This window comes from Acanthopagrus latus, chromosome 8 (assembly GCF_904848185.1).
Source record: "Acanthopagrus latus isolate v.2019 chromosome 8, fAcaLat1.1, whole genome shotgun sequence".
Taxonomy (NCBI): domain Eukaryota; kingdom Metazoa; phylum Chordata; class Actinopteri; order Spariformes; family Sparidae; genus Acanthopagrus; species Acanthopagrus latus.
Window position 1 is genome coordinate 2,572,678 of NC_051046.1, and position 14,422 is coordinate 2,587,099.

The window sequence follows — 14,422 nt, forward strand, 5'->3', positions numbered from 1 at the left end:
CCGCTAACTGAAGACGAGGATGGGAATGTTTGCTAGCAGTTAGCATCGCCTGTTACTAATCAGGAGAAGCAGCGGAGGAGGTTGGACATTGGACGTTACCAGGAGCTGGTTCAGGACGGAGGAGTTGTGGACTGGACCGAGCCTCTGGGCAGGTCTCTGGTCAGGTCGCTGCCTCTGGGAAGAGGTTCTGGAGGAAATTGCTGGATCGCTTTTCCTGGTTCTGGTGTGAGTATCCTGACCTGCAGGTTCAAGGTGGATTTCTATATGAGCTCCAGGATGCCTCCATCACAGGTACCAACAGAAACACCACATAAACCCAGAGTGTTACTATATTGAAGGTTTCTGATATTAGTGTATTTCTGTTATGACGTGATTCAAAACAAAGTAAAATGAGAGGAGCCACAAGGTTTCAACATTAAAACTGTTTAATTTTGTCTGAAGGTGTTTTTCATGCTGATGTTTATATTAAATAAGAACTATAGTTACAGTTAAAGTAAACTGCATGGGAAAATGAATGTTCAATAACAGTATAGTTGCAATTATTCAACTAACCAGACCTCTCTGCAGTTTTATAGTCATTTTCAATGTGTGTTAATGATTGTAAAACATCCCAAATTATACATTTTATTAGCTCTCACCAGTTCACTCTCATTCAGTTTGATACATGAAAAGAGGTATTCATTAAAATCATAGAACAGATTTGAGTGACAGAGCGACATCAGGAGGTGGGAGAACTTTCTCCAAGCTAATTTCAGTTTGCAGGCCGACCTGAACACGGTTCAGGAAGCAGAATTTAATTAGGTTTCTATCCAAGAAATCACCAGAAAAGTGCCATCATACGAGTCCATATGCTGCAGCGTGTTGGGAGCTTTGTTGCAGTAATATTTGCGTCTGAGACACTGCACCCACCTGAGCTCCACACCTTCTGGATCAATCAACTCGATCAGTTGTCGTATTGTGTCTTGTGACACAACATATCCTCTCTGAGTTGCACGTAGGTGTAACCATCCATATCCTTGCATTTGTCCATTACCAGCAGTTTCAGTTTGCATGAATGCAGCCACCTCTTCCATGCTTGTTTGGTTTTTCCTTCTGAACAAAGACAGTTTTCAGCACAATCTCTTCAAAGTCCTAATACTGACAACTACACTGTGTTTATGAGCTGGAAGACACATTTGTCGAGGCAGTCATATTCACTGTTTGATGTCGTCTCAAATGGTTGACTTTGATCTTAAAATGTCAACTTTCGTCTTGAAGTGCATAATGAAAGTAATAAAACTTCCCCCTGACATGTTTCTCTCACCCTTTGCCCTAATACTCTTCTGTATGCTTCAGCATCAGACTGTAGTTCTTAAAAGGGATATTCCGGTGTAAATTTAATCCATAGTCTCACACCTTGACACCGAGTACGACCCCCCCTCGAGAGATAAAGTTTGCGGACCGCTAGCTTACGTAGTTTTAGCATCCTCAGAAACGACCGCACAACAACAATACACTGCTGTAAATGGATCCAAGTATAAATCGCCATCAAAAAGCCACTAAACTTACACCGGAATATCCCTTTAAGAGCAGGTCCTCATGTGAGCACAGGCTGCAGTTTGGTATGAACTCCACTAGAGGGCGTCATCACATCTCACTTATTCTCTACAAACCATTTGGACCAGAGGAGGCTCGTCCATAGAGGCAGAGGAGGGGTTGTTTTTTTTTAAGAGTAACTGGTTGAAATAAATCATTACCAAATCTCAATATCATATATAAAATCTTATATATATATATTATATCATTAAGAAAGTTTCTTCTTTGGAAGAAAATCCACTTAAAACGGTTGAGCAGCTTCAGCTGCAGCCGGAGGAGACAGAGCAGTCTGTGGGAGGAGCAGGGAGCAGGAAGGTGGCGGCTAGAGGAGGACGGAGGGCTTCTGTCCTCCGGGGGAGGATCTCCTTCCATTCACTCAATGCATTTAGGATTTTTTTCATGCTGGTCTATGATTGGCTAAGACACATGAAATGACACGCTAAGGGAGGACGTCCTCCCTTACCAATCAGCAACCAGAATACAAGATTGACAGCAGGTTGGTCAAATAACAGTTCCCAAATTTCATTCTCACATTTATACAACCGTAAACAAAAAATACTTGTATGTATTTTACAGCTTTCACTGCCAGCCATGCTCGGACAAGAAATATGGAGTTTTCAGCGATATTGGAATCGGTTTCAAAGGAAATACAAGCACATTTCTGAAAGGAAAAAAAAATGGTTTGGAGAACTCAGAGAGAATAAGTCAGAAAGATAATTCATAGTTTTTGTTTCGTTCGTCCTGCTGGAGGACATAAAGTCAGCTGCACGACCGGGACACAATACAGAGCAGCAACACAGTTGTTTTGTGTGATTGTGATGAGTGATGAGTGCGATGTTCTGTGCTGTTGTGAAGGATGTATATTGACGGCTGTGGTAGCACAGTGGGTAGAGCAGTTGGTTGTCACACAGGTGACTGGGGATCAAATCCTGGAGGGGTACACATTGGTACAAGATTGATTGAAAATGATCTTTAAGATTGACAAACATCATATGTGTGATTCATGACACAATTCAGGCAGGATCAATATATTATTTGTCTCTCTCATTTACTACCATACAAAGTTCTTCTGGTTTAAGGTTCCATGGGGTCTGAGGGAAGAGGCGAACAGAATGCTGAAGACGTGCTTTAAAAAATTATGTTTCAAGGTCAAGAAATTCACAATTTGTCATAATTGTAGTAAAATATCATGCAGTTTTGTGTGAAAGCGCTCAGTGAACTTCATCATCTCACTCAACACACGTCACCAACAGCAACATGGCCGCCAACTCAGCACAGCAAAATTATAAAAAGATGAAAATCACAATAAATGTGTCGTTATTGAGAACTGTAGTTATGTGTCTTAACTAGTTACAGTCTTATATTTGATTAGTTTAATGACAGACTGCAATTTTCCCAAGTTGATCAAATATATTTTAATTTGACAAACATCATATTTGTAATTCACATCAAAATTCAGAGGGGATGTAAATAGTATTTGTTTTTCTCCGTTCACTACCATACAAAGTTGTTTCTGAAGAAAAAAAAAAGTCCCATGAAGCAAAAAGAAAGAGGTCGGACTTCAGCTTCCTTTATTTTAGAAGTATTCATTAAATGTTGCTTCTCTGTTGTCTAACATAAAGTGGTGCAGTAATGACTTAAAATAACAAGGAACTTAAAAAAGAAGTGAGGGTCGTCATCATTGAATCTCAGTTTAGGGCCACAACACCAACACACAACATGAAGAAACCCAGAAGAGTCCAGAAAAAGATAAAAACCCACTTCAGACAGTCGGTTACTGAATCAAACACATAACAGATGTGATCCAACTGATCCCTCTGCACTTCACTGCTGCTCTCCAAAGTGTTGAGCAGCTTTTTTCATCAGCTGAAAACAATGAAAACATTTTTTGATGAAGGCACAAAAAATCTTTTTCATCATTTTTTAAACAAAATAAGAGAAATTAAAACTACATTTGTCTTGTACATAAAATGTTTTTGCAATTTGTTAGCAAGTAAAAATGGTTAAGGAAACGAAAATGCTGATTATTTTTTGAATACTTTGTTTCTGATGATTTAAAAGAAAAAATAAAGTTCATTACATCATATCAATGAGAGTGTCACTGTGACACATTCAACAAAAACACTGACAGAGAAAGATGCTTCATCAGATTCTGAAAAAACAAATATAATCAATAAACATACATTTATTACATGAAATGATGTGAATCTTTCTGTAGAAAATCAAATGTTTGTTCTACTCAGTGTGACTGACAGGAGAGATGATCAGAGGAGCAGAGTTTTCACCACCATCATTAGGACATGGACCAAAGAGTGGGTAGAGTTTCTGAGTGAAGCAGCAGCCAGTAAAGGAGTAGATAAGAGCTGCAGCATCAACGTCATAAAAGGAGACCAGACCCTCCTCATAATCCACAAACACCCCCACCTTCTCAGGCTGATGCTTCAGAGAGAGACGGACTGAAGGGTCATCAAGAGCTTCGTACTCATTTTTATTCCTCAAACATATCGTCCAGTAACCATCCTGAGGAGATGCTGTGATGTTTCCCTTCCTGTTGATCGACTCTCTGGCCACTCCTAAATCCCAGTTAGTCTTCTCTTTAACTTGAACCTCATAATGAAATCTTCCTGAAGAGAAACTCTGCTTAGCTAAGACACAAACACATTTATCAAATCTCTCTGGGTTGTCTGGGAGATTCTTCTTTACATCACCACAGTGAACTTGTTTTCCATCATCAGACAGGATGAGAGCAGGATGTGCTGTATCAGGATCGAGTGTCACATCCACTGCATACTGCTGGACCCTCTTCAGCTCGGCCTTCTTCATCTGTTTACTGAGCGTCTCCTCCAGCTGATTCACAGCTCTCACCACAGTCTCCTCATATGAAGGTGGACGGATGCTGACTCCTGTCCAGTTCTTGGTGGGTGGAGCAGTGTTCAGTGATGGGAAGCTTTGGAGGAGGTGGAGGTGGTCTTCAGACTGTGAGAGCTGCTCCACCTCAGAGCTTCTCTTCTCCAGCTCAGAGATTTCCTGTTCCAGCTCTTTGATGAAGCCTTCAGCCTGTTTCTCTGTCTCTCTCTGCTTCTCTTTGATGGTGTCCATGAGCTCGGCCTGGCTTCTCTCAACAGACTCCTTCAGAGCTCTGAAGACCTGAACACCAGCTGCTATCTCTCTGTCTGCATCTTTCTTACTGAGCTCCACTGAGCGCTTCATCTCCTCAATCTTCAGTCGTCTCTTCTGGATCATCTGCTGAATTTCAGCGTCTCTCTTCCCCAGCTCGGCCTTCTTTCCTTCATATTCTTCTTTCAGAGGAACAACATCATGTGTCTTGTGGTCTGAAATACTGCAGAGCATGCAGACACACATCTGGTCGGTCTTACAGAACAGCTCCAGCAGTTTATCGTGCTTCGTACACATCCTGTCTTCCAGGTTCTCCACAGGGTCGATCAGCTGATGCCTTTTCAGCTGTTTAGCTGTCAGATGAGGCTCCAGGTGAGTCTCACAGTAGGAGGCCAGACACACCAGGCAGGACTTCAGGGCCTTCAGTTTGGTTCCAGTGCAGACGTCACAGGGAACTTCTCCTGGTTTGGAAACTTGTTGCTCTGAGCTGCTGCTGCTGGCTTTCTGTTGAGCTGACTGTCTGAACTGAGCAGCCATCTCAGAGATCAACGTGTTGACCTGTAGTTCAGGTCTGATGTTGAAAGTTTTTTTACAGTTGGGACACTGACACTTGACATTTCTATCCCAGTGTTTAGTGATGCAGGTTTTACAGAAGTTGTGTCCAAATGGTATGGTGACTGGATCAGTGAACACATCCAGACAGATGGAGCACAGAAACTGATCTTCAGTCAGCAGACAGCTGGCAGCAGACATGTTGACAGTCTGAAGAGGAAACGTGAGGAAAAGAAACTGTAATTAGAAATCTCTTGATTAAATGTTCATTAACCTACTAGTGGAATATAAGGAGAGTCACGACAAGCTCTGACAGGTAAAGATGTGTCCTGGATACACCTCTGAGTGGAACTTCCTGTCTGAGGACAGTTCAGGTTTTGTGTTACAGGTAATAACAGTTTCTGAAACACAGTAAATATTATCAGCTGTACAAAGACACAGAGCAGAAACAGTTAAGTTGAAAGGACAGAGTTACACATTCAAGGCTTCTTACTTAAGTGTTCAACAGCTATATAAGTTGTAAAACAGCCATTTTTTGCCTTTTTAGAGGCAATAAAATACACTGTCAGATAACATGAGACACTGTGCTCTGAGCTAGGCTAGTTAGCCTTTAGCAGACTAGTTCATCTGTGTTTGTCCTGTTATGGTTGGATTGAGCTGCTGTGCTTTACAGTAAAGGTATGTGGTTTAACAAACTCAATTAATATCAGGTATCAAGCTTGATGTTTTAATATCAGGAGACAGATCAGTCAAAGTGGGTAAATTAGCTGAAGCTAAAGCTAGCTGTGACTGTGTCCTGTCTAACTTTATCCAGAGTTCAGTCACTGTGGTTTGATTTCAACCTGTTTTGTAGTTCTGACAAAATGTGCATGTTGAAATTGTCTGTGTACTCACCAGTGTTTGTCAGAGATTCTGCTGTTGTGTTGAGAAAGTTTTCTTCAGAGAGAAACACAGAGACTCGTCTGGACTGCAGCTCTGCTGTCACTCAGACTTTCACTTTCATTTTTGAGGAAATGTGACCTGAAGTTTTTTCTCTCTCAGCTGCTCCTCCTCTCAGTGCAGCTCTGTGGTTTTATTGGCTCATTGTGAAATAATCTCGACACAGATCTGAAACAAGGTGACTTTTGAGTTTTAGTTCATTCCTCTTTTTTTTCTACAGTGGAAGTTTACAGCAGCCAATAGAACATATAATTACAAATAGACAACATAAGAAAAGAACTCCTTAATGAAAATATAATTGTGTATTTTATACAAAGCTCCTTCATTAGAGAGAGAAGTCGACCTTAATTGATTTCCACAAATGGAAAAATCCACAGTGTGTCTGAGAAAACACAGGATTAATAATTATCCCTTTTACTCCACTAGAGGGCGTCCTTACTGTGAAATCTAACTTTACAAGTACTCTGATGTCCGTGACAAGTTTTTGTATTTTGCACTTTTTATCTCATTGTAAAACCAGCAAATTGTACTTACTTAATGTATTCAGAATGTATACTGTCTACTTGATCCAGACTATAGTTGTTGTCCTTGTGTTGACTCAAGAGATGAGAAGAAATACAGGTTGCTGAAATTTGAAAAAGTTGATTTTTCAAATCAACAAATCTTTTGGCCTTGTTCTGGCTTTATATTGTTCTGGCTCCATAAATGTGTTAATGTAGTTTGATGTGTGTTTTATTACAAGACAAAACACGCACAGGTCAAATAATAACATCTTCACATATTTCCTTTCAAGAAATTCCTGCTCACAGAATTTGTGCCATGACAGACGGTTTATCTCCAAATTGCAGTGAGGTGTGCAAAATGTCTCCAGATGATTCCAGCTCAGCTCCTCCAGTCACTGACCTTTGACCTTCCTGCTAACATCTTAGCTTGTTAGCTCATCTATCTTTCACGACCATCACATCTTAACTTAACGTTCTTTCTTATCACACCAACACACGCCGCATACACCAACAGGTAAAGTGTGACGGGTGATTTGGATGTTTCAAATGTATTCTGGTGTCACTGCACACTAGCCCTTGTAATTTTAACGGGGAATTCCTGATTTTTCTGACAGCAAGTGAATGCAGCATCAGCAGCCAATGAGCATCCGACAAAGAAGGTGACTGAGACCACTGACGGATTAAATTCATCTTCTGAAACCAAACTTGTTCATCAGGACCTCTCTGTCATCCAGCAGACAACTGGAACGTGCAATGTTCTGTCTTCATGACTTTGAATTTTTTTTTTGTATCTTATTCTACTTTATATTTATTGTAAAAACAGACATAAAACACAATACATAAACACAAACTAGTCAAATAAGACAACCACTACTCCAGACCATGGCAGGTTGATGGCATATGAAACAAAGCACATAACAGGACAATTAATCATGTAGCATATTAATGTAGCGCCCTGCTAATTTGTTTATATAGTTTTGTTATATTTATTTCAGTTGGTAAAGTGTTCTGATGTGGGCCTTTAAATGTGTTGCTGCTGTTAACATTTGTATGGTTAATGTGACCAGTGAAACAGAAATGTCTTATGTTTTGAAAAGCCTTTGAACGCCTCAAGTTTCTCTGAATTGGGTTCTCATTTGTTTGGGCAGCTGTCAATCATTTTCTCTGTTGTTGGAGATTAACCTGTCGGATTGTTAGAGGGGCGGGACCAGAGGGAAAGCCCATAACTTAATGAAAGAGTTTTATTTACTGTTATCAACCAGGAGTTTATACGAGTGTTTGCTCATGTTGTTAAGAGTGTAACCGAGCGTGTTTTAGAAGTGAGGACTCGTTACTGCCGCTAACTGAAGACAAGGATGGGAATGTTTGCTAGCGGTTAGCATCGCCAGTTGCTAATCAGGAGACAGCAGAGGAGGAGGTTGGACATTGGACATTTCCAGGCGCTGGTTCAGGACGGAGGAGTTGTGGACTGGACCGAGCCTCTGGGCGGGTCTCTGGTCAGGTCGCTGCCTCTGGGAAGAGGTTCTGGAGTAGATTGCTGGATCACTTTTCCTGGTTCTGGTGTGAGTATCCTGACCTGCAGGTTCAAGGTGGATTTCTATATGGATGCCTCCATCACAGGTACCAACAGAAACACTACATAAACCCAGAGTGTTACTATATTGAAGGTTTCTGATATTAGTGTATTACTGTTATGACGTGATTCAAAACAAAGTTAAATAAGAGGAGCCACAAGGTTTCAACATTAAAACTGTCTAACTTTGCTAAATTGTTGTTGAAGGTGTTTTTCATGCTGATGTTTATATTGAATAAGAACTATAGTTACAGTTAAAGTAAACTGCATGGGAAAGTGAATGTTCAATAACAGAATAGTTGAAATTAATAAACAAACCAGACCTCTCTGCAGTTTTATAGTCATTTTCAATGTGTGTTAATTATTGTAAAACATCCCAAATTATACATTTTATTAGCTCTCACCAGTTCGCTCTCATTCAGTCTGATACATGAAAAGAGGTATTCATTAAAATCATAGAACAGATTTGAGTGACAGAGCGACATCAGGAGGTGGGAGAACTTTCTCCAAGCTAATTTCAGTTTGCAGGCCGACCTGAACACGGTTCAGGAAGCAGAATTTAATTAGGCTTCTATCCAAGAAATCACCAGAAAAGTGCCATCATACGAGTCCATATGCTGCAGCGTGTTGGGAGCTTTGTTGCAGTAATGTCTGCGTCTGAGACACTGCGCCCACCTGAGCTCCACACCTTCTGGATCAATCAACTTGATCAGTTGTCATATTGTGTCTTGTGACACAACATATCCTCTCTGAGTTGCACGTAGGTGTAACCATCCATATACTTGCATTTGTCCATTACCAGCAGTTTCAGTTTGCATGAATGCAGCCACCTCTTCCATGCTTGTTTGATTTTTCCTTCTGAAGAAACTTGAATTTCCTCCGGGATCAATAAAGTATCTATCTATCTATCTATCTATCTATCTATCTATCTATCTATCTATCTATCTATCTATCTATCTATCTATCTATCTATCACAGTTTTCAGCACGATCTCTTCAAAGTCCTGATACTGACAACTACACTGTGTTTGTCGAGGCAGTCATATTACATGTTTGATGTTGTCTCAAATGGTTGACTTTAATCTTAAAATGTCAACTTTCGTCTTGAAGTGCATAATGAAAGTAATAAAACTTCATCCTTTTTTCTCACCCCTTGCCCTAATACTCCTCTGTCTGCTTCATCATCAGACTGTAGTTCTTTATTAAGAGCAGGTCCTCATGAACTCCACTTATTCTCTACAAATCAGCTGGGCAGGTTTAGTTCACATCATCTCACACTGCAACCTCTCTCACATGTGATCTGATCTGAGAACAGCTGATGGTGTTTTAATTATTATGACTGAGGCAGAAAAAAAAAATATTTTCCTTTTCATCATATTCATTTGTCTTATCCATAAAATGTGCTTCAGCACTTTGTGCCAGTGTGCAACTGTTCTCATATAAACATAAATAATCAATCACAGTGATAATGTGACACATTAAACAATACACTGATGGAAAAAAGTAAAAAATGCCTCATCAGAATCTGAAAAAACAACAATGTGCAAAGCAAATGTAATCAATAAATATGCATTTATTATATTTCCATAATTTCCGGAGTATACGCCGCTACTTTTTTCCAACACTTTGAACACTGTGGCCTATCATATGATGTGGCGTATCTATAGATTTTTAAGGGCTAACAGTCCCCAGGAAGCGCAAGAGCAAGACAGACAAATGGAAGAGATAATGCGTCGAGGAAGACGCTAGTTTGTGTTTTGAACAGTCATTTTGTGCATCATGCACACACCCTCATTATGGAAAACACACGAAAAAATGCATATGATGCAGCTTTCAAGTTAAAGTCAATCGTTCTGGCGGTCAAAGAAGGAAATAGAGCTGCTGCACGTAAGCTTGGCATCAATGAATCGATGGCAAGACGTTGGAGATGGCAGCGTGAAGAGCTGACTCAATGCAAAAAGACGACAAAAGCTTTCAGAGGTAATTAAAGCAATTGGCCCGAAATTGAAAACGTTCTTGAAGTCTGGGTGAACACACAGAGAGCAGACTTGGACACCTGCGGCTTATAGTCAGGTGCCGATATATGTACACATTTTTTTTCACTTAAAAATGAGCTGTTGAGGCTTATATTCAGGTCCACTCTATAGTCCGGAATTTACAGTAAATGATGTGAATCATTCTGTAGAAAATCAAATGTTAGTTCTACTCAGTGGTATTGACAGGAGAGATGATCAGAGGAGCAGAGTTTTCACCACCATCATTAGTACATGGACTGAAGTATGGGTAGAGTTTCTGAGTGAAGCAGCAGCCAGTAAAGGAGTAGATAAGAGCTGCAGCATCAACGTCATAAAAGGAGACCAGACCCTCCTCATAATCCACAAACACCCCCACCTTCTCAGGCTGATGCTTCAGAGAGAGACGGACTCCAGGGCCAGCAAGAGCTTTGTACTCATTTTTATTCCTCAACCATATCGTCCAGTAACCTTTCTGAGGAGTCAGTTTAATGTCTCCCTTCCTGTTGATCGACTGTCGGCCCACCCCAACTTCCCACTTGGTTTTTCCTTTAACTTGAACCTCATAATAAAATCTTCCTGAAGAGAAACTTTGCTGTGCTAAGACATTCACACAGGAGTCAAATCTCTCTGGATTGTCTGGGAGATTCAGCTTTATACCACCATGTTTTACTTGTTTTCCATCGTCAGACACAATTAGTTCAGGATGTGCTGTATCAGGATCAAGTGTCACATCCACTGCATACTGCTGGACCCTCTTCAGCTCGGCCTCAAGCAGCTTCTTCATCTGTTTACTGAGCGTCTCCTCCAGCTGATTCACAGCTCTCCTCACAGTTCCCTCATACGAAGGTGGACGGACGCTGACTCCTGTCCAGTCCTTGGTGGGTGGAGCAGTGTTCAGTGATGGGAAGCTTTGGAGGAGGTGGAGGTGGTCTTCAGACTGTGAGAGCTGCTCCACCTCAGAGCTTCTCTTCTCCAGCTCAGAGATTTCCTGTTCCAGCTCTTTGATGAAGCCTTCAGCCTGTTTCTCTGTCTCTCTCTGCTTCTCTTTGATGGTGTCCATGAGCTCGGCCTGGCTTCTCTCAACAGACTCCTTCAGAGCTCTGAAGACCTGAACACCAGCTGCTATCTCTCTGTCTGCATCTTTCTTACTGAGCTGCACTGAGCGCTTCATCTCCTCAATCTTCAGTCGTCTCTTCTGGATCATCTGCTGAATTTCAGCATCTCTCTTCCCCAGCTCGGCCTTCTTTCCTTCATATTCTTCTTTCAGAGGAACAACATCATGTGTCTTGTGGTCTAAAACAGTGCAGATCATGCAGACACACATCTGGTCGGTCTTACAGAACAGCTCCAGCAGTTTATCGTGCTTCGTACACATCCTGTCTTCCAGGTTCTCCACAGGATCCATCAGCTGATGTCTTTTCAGGCCTGACTTTGTCAGATGAGGCTCCAGGTGAGTCTCACAGTAGGAGGCCAGACACACCAGGCAGGACTTCAGGGCCTTCAGTTTGGTTCCAGTGCAGACGTCACAGGGAACTTCTCCTGGTTTGGAAACTTGTTGCTCTGAGCTGCTGCTGCTGGCTTTCTGTTGAGCTGACTGTCTGAACTGAGCAGCCATCTCAGAGATGAACGTGTTGACCTGCAGCTCAGGTCTGATGTTGAAAGTCTTTTTACAGTTGGGACACTGACACAGGACATTTTTATCCCAGTGTATAGTGATGCAGGTTTTACAGAAGTTGTGTCCACATGGTATGGTGACTGGATCAGTGAACACATCCAGACAGATGGAGCACAGAAACTCATCTTCAGTCAGCAGACAGCTGGCAGCAGACATGTTGACAGTCTGATGATGGAAAGTGAGGAAAAGACAACTGTGATTAGAAATCTCTTGATTAAATGTTCATTAACCTACTACTAGTGGAATATAAGGAGAGTCACGACAAGCTCTGACAGGTAAAGATGTGTCCTGGATACACCTCTGAGTGGAACTTCCTGTCTGAGTACAGTTCAGGTTTTGTGTTACAGGTAATAGCAGTTTCTGAAACACAGTAAATATTATCAGCTGTACAAAGACACAGAGCAGAAACAGTAAAGTTGAAAGGACAGAGTTACAAGTTCAAATATTTAAGTGTTTAACAGCTATATAAGTTGTAAAACCACCATTTTGTGCCTCATAAAGGCAATAAAATACACTGTCAGATAACATGAGACACTGTGCTCTGAGCTAGGCTAGTTAGCCTTTAGCAGACTAGTTTATCTGTATTTGTGTTTGTTATGGTTGGATTGAGCTGCTGTGCTTTACAGTAAAGGTATGTGGTTTAACAAACTCAATTAATATCAGGTATCAAGCTTGATGTTTTAATATCAGGAGACAGATCAGTCAAAGTGGGTAAATTAGCTGAAGCTAAAGCTAGCTGTGACTGTGTCCTGTCTAACTTTATCCAGAGTTCAGTCACTGTGGTTTGATTTCAACCTGTTTTGTAGTTCTGACAAAATGTGCATGTTGTAATTGTCTGTGTACTCACCAGTGTTTGTCAGAGATTCTGCTGTTGTGTTGAGAAAGTTTTCTTCAGAGAGAAACACAGAGACTCGTCTGGACTGCAGCTCTGCTGTCACTCAAACTTTCACTTTCATTTTTGAGAAAATGTGACGTTCCAGTTTTTTCTCCCTGTTGCTCCTCTCAGTGAAGCTCTGTCAGTTTTAGTGACTCGCTGTGAAACTTGTTGACAAAACTTTGGAACAAGTTTTTACTTTTGTGTTTCTTGGTCTTTTCTCAGCAGTGGAAGTTTACAGCAGCCAATAGAACATATAATTACAAATAGACAACATAAGAAAAGAACTCCTTAATGAAAATATAATTGTGTATTTTTTACAAAGCTCCTTCATTAGAGAGAGAAGTCGAACTTAATTGATTTCCACAAATGGAAAAATCCACAGTGTGTCTAAGAAAACACAGGATTAATAATTATCACTTTTACTCCACTAGAGGGCGTCCTTACTGTGAAATCTAACTTTACAAGTACTCTGATGTCAGTGACAAGTTTTTGTATTTTGCACTTTTTATCTCATTGTAAAACCAGCAAATTGTACTTACTTAATGTATTCAGAATGTATACTGTCTACTTGATCCAGACTATAGTTGTTGTCCTTGTGTTGACTCAAGAGATGAGAAGAAATACAGGTTGCTGAAATTTGAAAAAGTTGATTTTTCAAATCAACAAGTCTTTTGGCCTTGTTCTGGCTTTATATTGTTCTGGCTCCATAAATGTGTTAATGTAGTTTGATGTATGTTTTACTACAAGACAAAACACGCTCAGGTCAAATAATAACATCTTCACATATTTCCTTTCAGGAAATTACTGCTCACAGAATTTGTGCCATGACAGACGGTTTATCTCCAAACTGCAGTGAGGTGTGCAAAATGTCTCCAGATGATTCCAGCTCAGCTCCTCCAGTCACTGACCTTTGACCTTCCTGCTAACATCTTAGCTTGTTAGCTCATCTTTCTTTCACGCCCATCACATCTTAACGTAACGTCCTTACACCACCAGGTAAACTGTGACGCGTGATTTGGATGTTTTAAAGGTATTCTGGTTTAACACTACACTTCTTGTAATTGTAACTGACATAATCTGACATTTCCCACAGCAATTGAATGCAGCATCAGCAGCCAATGAGCAGCTGACAAAGAAGGGGGCGGGACCGCTGACGGATTAAATTCATCTTCTGGAACTTGTTTCATCAGAACCTCTCAGCCTGTGAACCCACCAACACCATCAGAACCGACACCTCTGTGTGGCTGTACAGTGTGTGTGTGTGTGTGTGTGTGTGTGTGTGTGTGTCCGTAGCTGCACAAACATCGTAGTTACACACATTATCGTAACACACACACACACACACACACACACACACACACACACACACACACACACACACACACACACAGTGTCACGCGCTCAGGAGACGTGCTGCTGCCTTGCTAACGGACAGATGACCGGAAGTGGTGTCGGTGTGTCGGTCAGTGCAGCAGAACCTCAGACAGCTGAAAACGAAGGTTGTTTACATTTGTGCCATCGTCCACATTTACCCAGAGTACACCGGGAGACATGGAGGAAGAGCTGCGTCAAGCGGTGCGTCATGCGGCGGACAACC

At 41.2% G+C, this 14,422-nt stretch overlaps 2 protein-coding genes and 2 long non-coding RNA genes across 8 annotated transcripts in view; 2 read left to right on the forward strand and 2 right to left on the reverse strand.

Annotated features, from left to right (window-relative positions):
• LOC119023946 overlaps positions 1-14,085 on the forward strand; it is a 50,670-nt gene extending 36,585 nt beyond the window's left edge. For 3 of the 5 annotated variants that reach the window (XR_005076371.1, XR_005076368.1, XR_005076367.1), the window contains 3 exons: positions 7,301-8,306; positions 13,623-13,821; positions 13,919-14,085. This is a non-coding gene — a long non-coding RNA (uncharacterized LOC119023946). The remainder of the gene's footprint in view (positions 1-7,300; positions 8,307-13,622; positions 13,822-13,918) is intronic. The other 2 variants (XR_005076370.1, XR_005076369.1) reach the window with 2 other exon arrangements.
• On the forward strand, positions 764-2,865 carry LOC119023947. The gene is made up of 2 exons (XR_005076372.1): positions 764-2,210; positions 2,300-2,865. It is a non-coding gene; the product is annotated as an uncharacterized LOC119023947 (long non-coding RNA).
• On the reverse strand, positions 2,976-6,188 carry LOC119023944 (zinc finger protein RFP-like). Its single transcript, XM_037106260.1, has 2 exons — positions 6,139-6,188; positions 2,976-5,454 (listed from the first exon to the last, which is right to left on the reverse strand). Exon 2 carries the CDS (start codon positions 5,443-5,445, stop codon positions 3,811-3,813), a length of 1,635 nt encoding a protein of 544 aa, XP_036962155.1. The 5' UTR covers positions 5,446-5,454; positions 6,139-6,188; the 3' UTR covers positions 2,976-3,810.
• LOC119023940 (nuclear factor 7, ovary-like) lies at positions 9,812-13,604 on the reverse strand. Its single transcript, XM_037106256.1, has 2 exons — positions 12,796-13,604; positions 9,812-12,113 (listed from the first exon to the last, which is right to left on the reverse strand). The coding sequence occupies exon 2, from the start codon at positions 12,102-12,104 to the stop codon at positions 10,461-10,463; it is 1,644 nt and encodes a 547-aa protein (XP_036962151.1). The 5' UTR covers positions 12,105-12,113; positions 12,796-13,604; the 3' UTR covers positions 9,812-10,460.
• Positions 14,086-14,422: the final 337 nt, after the last annotated feature.